The 12606-nt window shown below is 41.7% G+C and overlaps 1 protein-coding gene across 1 annotated transcript; it reads left to right on the forward strand.

Moving 5' to 3' along the window:
* The first annotated feature begins 7313 nt into the window (after nt 1–7313).
* LOC120915997 (free fatty acid receptor 2-like) lies at nt 7314–8349 on the forward strand. Its single transcript, XM_040326840.1, has one exon. It carries the CDS (start codon nt 7393–7395, stop codon nt 8347–8349), a length of 957 nt encoding a protein of 318 aa, XP_040182774.1. The 5' UTR covers nt 7314–7392.
* Nucleotides 8350–12606: the final 4257 nt, after the last annotated feature.

Genomic DNA, 12606 nt, shown 5'->3' on the forward strand with positions numbered 1-12606 from the left:
ACGCAAACAACGTAACATTTTCAAAATTCGACGCGGGAATGACGTGCATACTTAACATTGAGTACGCCTCATATAGCAGGGGTAACTTTACGCCGGAAAAAGCCTTGCGGAAACGACGTAAAAAAATGCGCCGGCCGGACGTAAGTTTGTGGATTTGCATATCTAGCTAATTTGCATACTCGACGCGGAATTCGACAGAAGCGCCACCTAGCGGCCAGCGTAAATATGCACCTTAGATCCGACGGCGTACTAAGATGTACGCCAGTCGGATCTAGCCCAGCTTCAGGCATATCTTGTTTTGTGGATACAAAACAAATATACGCCGGAGCAAAATAGAAGTTACGCGGCGTATCAATAGATACGCCGTCGTAACTTCTTGGTGGATCTGCCCCAAAGTTTTTCTCGACGTGATTCTTGTCAAGCCTGCCTTACATACACACACGATCATGAAAAAAAAAATGCTCGAGCAAAGCGCGGTGACGTACAAACACATACGACGGCACTATAAAGGGGAAGTTCCATTCGATTGGCGCCACCCGTTGGGCTGATTATGCAAATTTCCCTTCTCACAACTTGCTTCTGAGCATGCGCATTTTTCCCCCCGTCGTTAAAGCCTACACACGAACATTTTTCACGACGTCAAAAACGACGACGTCAAAAAAAACACGAGAAAAAATAGAGCAGGTTCTAAATTTTTAATGGTCATTTTTCACGTTGAGAAAAATGCTCTGGAGCCCACACACGGTCGTTTTTAATGAAAAATTTTAAAAAAAATTCTCGTCATGAAAAACGGTCCTGTGTACGCAGCATAAGAGTTTTTGTCATGGAGCTTTTGGATCAAAAAAAAACTTTTAAAGTGCAACTCTGGTGAAATTGTTTGACAAAAAGGTCTGGATGTAAAGCACTGGATTATTATAATCCAATAGCAAATAACTGCATCTGGATATTAGAACTCAACTTCTCTGGCAGCTCCCATCTACCAGGGACCTTGGGTGGAATCCAATGGTGAAGTAAGTATTGATAGTGCTACACCATTTTTTTTTTTTTTTACTAAACACTTGTACACTGATGTTGATGTTGATGGGACAGTGGTGCAGAGACAGTGGTGCTTGGTGTACTGTGTGGGGGTCGCTGCAGTATGTGTAATCTCTGTGTAACTGAACACTAAAATCATTCCTTACAATCAATACCGGGCACTTTTACCCCCCTACCTCAGACCAGCTTTCGGCAACTGTCACACTTTGAATGACGCAAAAACGCGCACTAACGCACAGAAATATACTGCATTAAACGGCACATAACGCACTGAAATATGTGGTGTTAAACTTGCAGTAACGCACTGAAATATTGTAAACGGCGCTGTTGCCGTATTGCGTCCCACGCTGGAACGCATACGGCGACTGCGTGAGGACGTCATCGCCCGGCGCCGCGTGCGTTCCAGCCTGGAACGCGGAAGTGCCGAATACATAAGCATTGCATTTGGCACACATGCCTCACAACTATAAACAGAACGGCGTGTATTACACACGCCGTTCTATTATTGTCAGCCGTATCGGCCACGCTACAATTCTGGTACCAACGCTCCCACACAGGACACCAAGGCAGGCTGGAACATTATGGCCATCACTACGTCCAGGCTGCCATAGCTGGGGACACCTAAGAGATCTTCCTTGACTGACACCCTACACTACGAAATCCCTTGCTGCATGCTCAAGCCCTGCAAACGGATAAGTAGCAATTGTTTCATTTGTAGTGCCTCAGAAAGACCTGCTACATATATTGCTCTAAATAAGTGCTGTATTTTAAGCTGGCTTGCTAGAAACTAACATACTGCTTGGGACTGACTGTTGTGCTTCTGGCTGTTTGCTGTGGAACATCTTAAAGGAACATACACTCCTAAATTAGCAGAGCTATAAATGCCTCTCTTATGCAACTACTAGTTGTTATCACAATTTCTAATTACTACGTGCTTGACATAAGTTGTTACTTGTTCATGGGCCCATGCCCAAAGTTACTGAACATGTTCGCCTTATCTTTTCTAAGGGTTGATTATTTTATAGTGCCCCAGTTTTGTTGTCAATGTAAAAAATGATGCCCTATCGTTGGTGTCAGTGGAGAGAGTTATCCCCTATCGTCGGTGTCAGTGGAGGGAATTACCCCCTATTTTTGGTGCCAGCAGAAGGAATTATGCCCCATAGTTGGTGTCAACGGAAGGAGTTATGCCCCATTGCTGGTGTCAGTGCAGTGAATTACCCCCTATTGTTTATGTCAGTGGAGAGAATTATACCAATCGTTGGTGTCAGTGGAGAGAATTATCCCCCATCGTTGGTGTCACTGGAGGGAATTATCCCCTATCGTTGGTGTCACTGGAGGGAATTATCCCCTATCGTTGGTGTCAGTGGAGGGAATTATGCCCCATTGTTGGTGTCAGAGGAAGGAGTTATGCCCCATTGTTGGTGTCAGTAGCAGAAATAATGCCACAAGAGCCAGATAAGGGCAAGCAAAGGGCCCCATCTGGGCTCAGGGCCGCAGTTTGGAGACCACTTCTAATGAGGTAGGCAACCTGGTCTGAACTTGGGCATTTGTGTACACCTTTAAAGTTGACATCAGCTTGTTGGTTTGTCCATGGACAGATGCAAATGGCCTTCCTCCATAAAATATTATATCAGCATTATACAAAGAATACAACCTATAATTAAATTGTCCGGGCTTGGTAAAACAAATTTTATTTTTAGAGCCCTTTAATAAGCCCTCTAAGTTCAGAAGCATAGAAAACAACGGCTCTTGTCATGAACCTATTTAATAAGCTTTCGTGTTCAAGGTTTTTATCTGTCGCAAAGGCATGGTACCCGCATGGCATGGTAAGGAACGTACACAGATATCCTCCACGTGCTTTTCCAGATACCAAGCGGTTTGAAATATAAGCTTTAGCCATCTGCAAACAGCGGACAGATAAAACTTGTAAGGGAAATCTTTGTGCAAACCACCTCTAATCATAGTTAGTCAAAGGAGAGGCTTGTGTCAACTCCTAAGTACGAAGAAGCTCACTGCACAACTGTAGTGCAGTACGGTTCTCACAGAAGATATCGACCGAGTGATTTCAATCTCATCATTCATTTAAATTTAAGGTTGGTACAAAATGTTTTTTATTTAGCATTTTTGCTGTTATAATATTCAATATTTATGTTGTTGCATTTTTATTTCCAATTTTATTTTTTTTATTTTTTTTGCTGTTGTATTACTTTGATTGCCTTGTATTATTTTTCTTTTTGTGATGTCATAAAAGGATGTAACCTCTTTTCTAATTTACTCAATTTTATTTACTTTTTTCATTGGATACAGAATGCCTTTTTTTTTTTTTAACATTTGGCTCCTTCCTTATGTTCCTCCTGCATGCTGTAAGATGTTAGGCACCGCAAGCAGCCTCTTCCACCCTTCATTGTAAAACCGTTCAGCCAAAATATTTTTCGACGACCAATATTTTCTCTCTTGCATGTCATTATTGTAGGTTCATGTGGTAACTTATATACTTTTTTTTCATTATTATTATCAACATTTTTATTGTTTTTAAAAGTTCAACAAATCACATCATCATTATATACCCTTCTGTTTTATTCTGTAATATCTTATTTATGATGGAGGAGTAGCAGAATGTATTTTGAGGTGTCATTTTTCCTATGTACATGCTATGTGTTAGAAATATCTTATGAATGGACAACTTTGTGTAAATAAATGTGTTTTCATTTTTTTTCCGCATTTTCCAAAAACTTGAACCGTTCGAAAGACTCATTATGCCTCATACATTATATGTTGGGGTATTTGCCTTCCAAAATGGGGTCATTTTGTGGGCAATTTCCTTGTCCTGGTGCTCCAGGGCCTTCAAAAATGTGACAGTTCATCATAAAATGATATGTGTAATTTATGCTCCTAGACCACCTGAAGGTGCTCCCTGCATGTTGGGCCTCTGTATGTGGCCAGGCTGTGTAAAAGTCTCACACATGTGGTATTGCCATACTCAGGAGGAGTAGCAGAATGTATTTCGGGGTGTAGTTGCAAGTATGCATATGCTGTGTGTAAGAAAGAGCCTGTTAATATGAGTTTGTGTAAAAAAAAAACAAAAAAAAACAGAATTTTCCCAAGAATTGTGGGAAAAAATTACAAACTTAAAAAAACTCACCATGCCTCTTACCAAATACCTTGGACTGTCTACATTCCAAAAAGGGGTCATTTGGGGGGGGGGGGGTGTATTTGTATTTTCCTAGTTTGTTAGTGTCTCAAGAAATGAGCTAGGCCTGTCAGTACATCAATTGTGATCAGGTGTGATCAATTTTCAGTGATTGGCACCATAGCTTGTAGACTCCCACACAGACTAAATAATATAGACCCCTTTCACACAGAGGACATATTGCAGGCGCTATAGCGTTAAAAATAGCGCCTGCAATCTGCCCTAAAACAGCTGCTCCGAGGGCTTTCACACTGGAGTGATGGGCTAGCAGGACGGTAAAAAAAGTTTGGAGCAGTGTGTTTACCGCTCCTCCACCGCTCCTGCCCATTGAAATCAATGGGACAGCGCGGCTATACCGCCCACAATGCACTGCTTCGCAATGCGGTTTTAACCCTTTCTCGGCCACTAGCGGGGGTTAACAGTGCCCCGCTAGCAGGTGAAATGCGCAGCAAATCCGCCCCTAGCGTCGGCGGTAAAAATAGCGGCGTTTTACCACTGATGCGATGGGCGGCTCGGTGTAAAAGGGGTCTACTTTGGGTTATTCTTACCAAAGCTATTCAGCAGTAAAATCTTTGGCCCAATTTTATTCAGAAAAATTACATATTTGCACAATTTTACAATAAAAAACAAAAAAAAACATCTCGCACGATTCTCCCATCATTGATCAGAAAATTGTTTGTTTTTGGAAAAATGTCCAACATGTAGGATTTCTCAAAATGTGTTTGCCGTACGAAAATCGGCTGTTGCTGCAGCCCACTAACGGTGCGAAATTCGTACGAAAATTCTTTGATACGATTTTCGAAAGAAAATTCTTTCGAAATTTCGAATCGTGTATGGTCGCCTTAGGTAATTGTCATTCAAAGTGTGAGAGTGCTGAAAGCTGAAATTTGGCCTGGGCAGGAAGGTGTATAAGTGCCCGATACTGAAGTGGTTAAGTAAAGTCTAATTTTAGCTTATGGTTGGACTTGGCCAGTTAGAGCAAGACAAAGTTATGCTATCTCATTTCACCTGTTAATAAAGATTTGAATGCATCACCTTTTACAGACCATTTATAACCCTTGTGTGACCACATTGCTGCCTTATCATTGTAACATCCACATTTACAGTAGGGTCAGTATGGGTGTACTAAGTCTACACACATGGTTATATAGATACGTACATAGTAATGGTCATAAAGAAGAACGTTTATTAGGTTTAAACTATACCAATTTAAATGAATCTGGACATATTGCTCCGGAAGAAGCAAAATAAAACACTGGTGAAACAGCTGAAAGAATAAACCCAAAAGAGAATATTTGTCAGCTAAAGGTGAGGAAATATTCAGTACTAGGGATGAGCTAAATTGAGAGAGTTTATTTTCCAGAAATTTGGGTAAAATTTTGAAGATTTCAGCAAATTTTTACCATTTTAGTGTCAATGGACAAGACAAAGTTAGTAAGGTCAAAATAGGCTGCTAATGGCCCCTGAGGGTTACAGAAGCTCCTTTCCACTCTTCTGGACCTGTTTTTGTACCAAAAATGGCTCCTCGTAACGCCCATTATTTCAAAATGACTTTCCTCTCAGAAGGAAACAAAGGTTAAAAAAGGAAAATAAAATAAATGTATAGCAATGCACAAATAGCCATCAAATGCAAAAAAATGATACATTAACCACTTAAAGGGACACTAAAGGCAGAATAAAAAATAAAAATAACAAACATGTTATACTTACCTCCACTGTCCCCGAATCCGGTTTCCTCAGCGGCTGTCTCGGCTCCTCCTCACGAAAGCTTTCCACCTTCATGCGAGCGAGCTCGCATGGTGGAAAGCTTTTGCGGGCGCGCTCCCGTGATACAGCGGCGGGCATAGCCACCGACTGTATCACTCGGCCCCGCCCCCGGCGCGCCGCGTCATCTGATGTGATTGACAGCAGCGCCAGCCAATGGCTGCGCTGCTATCAATTCGTCCAGCCTAGCCAATCAACGGCCAGGCTGAGAACCAAAGAAGATCACAAGGACGCGCGCGGGACTTTCGAGGGGTGAGGTAAGTAAAACGGGGGTTCGGGGGGGGGGGGCGGTACAGTCGGATGTTTTTTCACCTTAATGCATAGGATGCATTAAGGTGAAAAAACATTCACCTTTACAACCCCTTTAAGGACTGCCACACAACTATTTACGTTGGCAGAATGGCACAGCTCGGCACATGGATGTACAGGTACGGCCCCTTTAAGATGCCCAGCCGTGGTCCGGTCCTGTCCTCCGTGACCACGCCCGTGGGACCCGCGGACCCAGAGAGGAAGAACGGGGAGAGGTGAGTGTAAACAAACCTTCCCCGTTCTTCCTACTGTGGCTGTCAGTGATCGTCTGTTCCCTGTGTTAGGGAACGACGATCAGTGACATCACACGCACAGCCACGCCTCCCCACAGTAAGAACACTCCCTTAGTACACACTTAACCTCTACAGCGCCCCCTCCTGGTTAACCCCTTCACTGTAAATTTTGCGCAAACCAATCAATAAATTGCAAAAAAAAAAAAAAAAAAAAATATGTAGAAGAATACGTATCGGCCTAAACTGAGGAAAATTTTTTTTTTTAGATATATTTTTGTTTATAGTGCAAAAAACAAAAACCGCAGAGGTGATCAAATACCACCAAAAGAAAGCTCTATTTCTGGGAAAAATAGGACGCCAATTTTGTTTGGGTACAATGTCGCACAACTGCGCAATTGTCAGTTAAAACGGCGCAGTTCTGTATCGTAAAAAAGGGCTTGGTTAGGAAGGGGGTAAATCCTTCCAGGGCTGAAGTGGCTAATCAACAAAAATTTCTGCTTTTGTATGTTGTTTTTATTTTTTTCTATATGTCCCTCAAAAAGTCAATGGCAACATATTAGTTCTCTATGTGTATACTGCTTTATAGAAGGGGATGGGGGGGCAAGTAGTGTCTTATGTATTCTATGTTTATGCATTCTGTGTATCTAAGTTCTACTTTGCAGTGGCAGATTTATTTTACGTACAACAGAAATGTGCATCAGAAATAAATTCTCACACTAATTGTAGCTTTTATGAACGACCTGATTATTGCTTTTTTTTTTTTTTTTTCAGTATGCTTAAGAAGCTTCAAGCAACACGACAAATCAACAAGGAACTTGACTAAATTCAAACTTCCCAATATTGAGTTCCAAATAAACCATCATGACCTATTTTCCAGGATCGGGTGCCCTCTTTTTGTTCGTCTACATCTCCACATTTGTAACAGGTCTTCCCCTGAACATAATGGCCTTGTGTACGCTCATTAAAAAATTTAGGCAAGATGTCGTACCAGTGGACATCCTGTTGGTCAATCTGACTATTTCCGATTTGCTTCTTTTGACGTTTCTTCCCTTCCGCATGTTGGAAGCAGCGTCTGGCATGCAGTGGAATATGCCATATGTTTTATGTCCTTTGTCATCATTTCTGTTTTTTAGCAGCATTTACACCACCTCTCTCTTCCTCATGGCCATCAGCTTGGAGAGGTATTTTGCGGTTGCCTTTCCTATCAAATATGCACTTTTCCGGAAACCAATCTACCCTGTGCTGACTAGCCTCTTCATCTGGTTCATTGGATCTCTTCACTGCAGTATTGTTTTCATCGTGGAGCACATTATTCCCAGCAATACAACGGAAGACAGTATGACGTGCTACAGTACTTTTTCTCCACTCCAGCTCCAAATTCTACTCCCGTTCAGGCTTGAAATGAGTTTGGTTCTCTTCCTCATCCCATTCGTGATCACCGTCTTCTGCTATGCCAAATTCATCAAGATCCTCCTGTCTCAGCCTCGTCTGGAGAGAAAGAGAAAAATGAGAGCCATCTGTTTAGTGGCGATCACCCTCATTAATTTCATTCTTTGCTTCATGCCTTATAATTTATCGCATGTCGTGGGTTTTTTCCAAGGCGATAGTCCAGAATGGAGAGTCTATGCTCTGCTGTTAAGCACCTTTAACGCATCGTTGGATCCTGTCATTTTCTACTTCTCATCTGCTTCCTTTCAAAACGTATTTTTGGAGGGACTGGTGGACGTATTAAAAATGTTGCATTTGGGAAAATGGTGCTATAAAATTTGTATTGCACCTTGTGAGAGAGAGACTAAAGAGATTGCTTCCTTATCTTAGGACAGAACCACATACTATATGTATATATTGGTTAGCTGTCTTTGATGTCAAGGGACAGTCCCAATTACGCCCCTAAAAAATATTGGTAAATGTTCATCCCCATCGTAATAGTTGGTTTTGATTTTTTTTATGACACCTAAAAGATTAGAACAGCCTTTTTCAACCAGGGTGCTGTGGCACTGTTAAATCAGGTTAGGGAGTCTCTAAACAAGACATTCAGATGAGATAGTAGACCTAGATCTTTGTAAAAGATAATTAGGGGCTTTATTGTATGCACTGCAGTGGAAAGACACAACACAGACCGACTTCCATCTCTAACGCACTTCTTTTGATGCTTCCTTTGCAATAATGTTGGTTGTAATTTATGATCCATGGTGTGCTGGCGAATATGTTTGTGTGTTCCATCTCTAACGGGCGTGTAACGAAATGTGCCACGCTCCACTTGAGTGCTTTCCTCATATACCACTTCCTCTCAGTCTGGATATAGATATCAGATATTCCAACTGCTCACAAGCACACAACGAGACAATGCTTGTTTGTCTGCTGAACATGGACTCTTTATTTGAACCAGAATACAAGTCTTATATACAGTAGAGGAGGAGGGATTTCACCCCTCGTGCTCATATTACTCTAACAATACACTTGTGACCATAAACTAACACAAGCTAATAAACAAATCCCTTAGGGCAGATGATGTGACTCTGTGCTCGTCAGGATTTCACTACAGGTCAGACTTGTTGTCACACAGTAGATTATACATTATCATACGTATACACACAGGACACCTTCACACAATGGAGGAGCTCCAGCAGGAGTTGGCCCGTCTCCTACATTGTACAGAGGCCAATGTGATAAGCTCTTTCAATTAACATGTTGAGTTCAGAATCAAACAAACCAAGAATAGTCTTTATATATATCCTGGGAGATATTGTGGATAAATATCACTGTCCCTTTTTAAGTAATCCAAGATATATTTTCTCAGTCACCCTGTGCCAGGATGGCACAGGGTGACTTAGACATACGAGGTGCATGGGGAGCTGAAACAAGGGTTTCCCAACCTTTCCAAGGGATTCTGGGTTTCCCAGGCCCTCGTTTCACAGGGCGGAATGAAGAAGGAAGTGTCTCTGACTTAAAAACATCAAGTTTAACAATATATACTTTATGAATATGCATAAGCATTTTCCCTCTACCATCCTGCTACCTATATCCCCTAACCTGTTATAAAAAAAAAAAGATGTGTACACTTACCTGTTTTAGTCCAGTCCAGTCACATGATCTGCAACTCCGGTTTCCCTGGTCAGTCAGTAGTGGCCACAGGGGAAAGGAGGGAGCACCAACAATGGCCAGGACATGGGAGCCCATGAGTGACATGATGGGTCCCAGATCTCCCAGCCCTTTTTTGAACACTCCCTCCTGTCTCCTGCAACTACTGCTTACTGACACAGGGGACTGACCACACCAGAGCAGACTAAAAGTAGGTAAGTATACTGATCTTTTTTTTACACAGGTTAGGCAGTATAGGTATTAGCATTGGGGGGGGGGACTTTTTTTAAGAATTGTAAGTGTTAGGCTGGAGACACCATCAGGTGTCTCCCAGAAGCCAGCAGGTTATGATCAGCCACACCTGGCTCCAGCTGCCAGGTGGATATTTAAGGCTGCTCCTCCCTTCCCCCAGGGCGTCACTATCCTGTAACCTTCTTGAACCTTCCAGTGTCCTGATCCGTCCTGCACCCCTCTGCCTTGTTCCATGCCTTTGTACCCAGTCGTGTCCCCTTCCTTGCATCCCTGTTGCCTTTGTCCTTTATGTTGTAGATATTGTATATAGATAGCAGTTAGGTTCATTAGTTATTCTTGTTCTTGTTTGCTGGAGTGGTTTATGATTTCACTAGTTGCTGTGTATGTTTATTGGTGTGTGTTCACTGTGAATAAATATCACTTTAATGATAAATACTTTATTTGGTTTTAGTTCTCTGGTGTAGCTACGTGTCTGGTGGTCTTAGCTGCTGACCCTAACAGGTTGCTAGGTGTTCCTTGAGCGATGAGCAATTTCTGCCTTTTCAGATAAGTTCCCACTGGCACCGCTGACCTTTTTAGCTTTCTGTAATGGGGTAATTCTTCTCAATGACTACTAGTGTAAGGAACATTCCTTCCCTCCGACCATCATAATTACTGTAACAGAACGTCCCACACTCCACTTGAGTGCTTCCGTCAGATGCCACTTCCCATCAATCTGGATATCGATATTAGATATTCCAGCTGCTCTCAAGCACACAACTAGACGATTTTTGTATGTCTGCTGAACATGGAGTCTTTAATAGAACCAAGAATGCAACCTTATATACAGTTTAAAGAGGAGGTAACCAGAACATAAATTAACATGAGCTAATTAATTAAGCATTTACCCAGACGAGGTGACTCCGAGATATGACCTTTCAGAGTAGACATCACGTCTCCTGCTATAAAATACACCTTATCATAAGTGTAAACACAGGACATTTCACACAATAGCAGGGTCAATTAGCACAGAGAACAGACAGATGGCTGGAGGTGAGGACATTAGCATCTAACAGTATGTGTCCCAACAGTACGAATGAGTCACTCTTACAATTAACCCGTTGAGTTAAAAATCAACAAACTGGATAATAATTACATAATAATGCCATCTCAGGTAGTCCAAGATATAATTTCTCAGTCATCCTATGCCCCTTGTGGACATAGGATTATTTTAGAGTCTGTCACACTTATGTATCATGAGTTGTAGATAAAGTCATTTTTAGAGGTTGAGAAAGGCCGGAGTAGAATGTGGTAGGTTCCTAAAAAAAATATGAACATGAAAACCAAGAATGTGTTGCTCCAACCATAAAGCTGGAATAGTAGGTGACGTTTTTATTGAGGATATAATAATTAAAGATCCTGCAGATTTTAAGGCCACATAAAACGTTGATTAAGGCTTTATGATAAATAATAAACTGGATCTGAATTACTCACATTGTGATGCAATGTCATATGGTATGAGTTGTATGTCTGCACTATATTTGTGATTTTTTTAAGGATGGAATAACAAAAGACTGAAATCTTCTAATTATTTATAGATGTTGAGTTGTGGACTGATATTCTTCCTTCCTTGTACAGTGGAACCTCGGTTTAAGAGTAACTTGGTTCGAGAGCGTTTTGATTTGCGAGCAACTTTTTTTTTAATTCTGACTCGGTTTGCGAGTGTTGACTCGCAAGACGAGCAGATTTCAAGCTAAATAGGCCTGCAGTACTTCATTTGGCCTGAGGTACGGGGGCGCAGGAGCCGAGAAAAGCCGAACATTGGCCTGCAGTACCTCATTTGGCCTGAGGTACGGGGGCGCAGGAGACAAGCCGAAGTGTGGTCTCTGGCGCCCCCCCCTCCCACCTCTGGCCGCATTCGGTATTGAAACCCATTGAAGTCAATGCGGAACTAATTATTTTCATTTCCATTGACTTCAATGGGAAAACTCACTTTGATATGCGAGTACTTTGGATTACGAGCATTCTCCTGGAACGGATTATGCTCGTAATAGGAGGTTCAACTGTACATCTATGATCCCTTATTACAGTAGAGGTTCTGTTTGTGATACCACCAAGGTTTAAGCCTTTAGTTGGCCTATTCTTCCTAGCTCAAGCTACAAATATTGCTATGCCTGTATTTAAAACAGGGTGCCGTGGCACAAGACGCTTTCCTGGATCTTCTGACTTTGTTTTGCTTGTCCTTGAGTCATTAAAAGATTTTGCTAAGCCTGAAAGTCTTTACAGCAAAAATGTTGCATGTCAAAGTAAACACTTTCACCAGACAGGAAGTGATTGAAAATTTCTAACAGCCACACATTTATTAATTCATAATTTTTTTATTAAATTTTTTTGTGATGTTGCCCATGCTATTTAGCCACAGACACTTCATTATTTTCCTGTGTTTCCCGAAAATAAGCCCAGGTCTTATATTAATTTTGGCAACAAAAGACACAGTAGGGCTTATTTTCGGGGTAGGTCTTACCATGTAATGTGTTGTCTTCTCTCCCCCCTCTCCCTCCCTGCCTGACAGGAATCCCCAGTTTGGACTGATTGTGTGATGATGTGGGTGGAATTGAGTCATTGTTCATTTTGGTTACTAACTGTAACAGACTCCTCAGCGTAAACGTCAATTGGTATGGTATCATGCAAAAAAAGCAGATGCCTCCATAGTGTAAAACCAATGACTTTTATTATAACATAAACAAACAGTAAAAAAATCAC

The sequence above is a fragment of the Rana temporaria genome, chromosome 10 (genome assembly GCF_905171775.1).
Source record: "Rana temporaria chromosome 10, aRanTem1.1, whole genome shotgun sequence".
Classification (NCBI taxonomy): domain Eukaryota; kingdom Metazoa; phylum Chordata; class Amphibia; order Anura; family Ranidae; genus Rana; species Rana temporaria.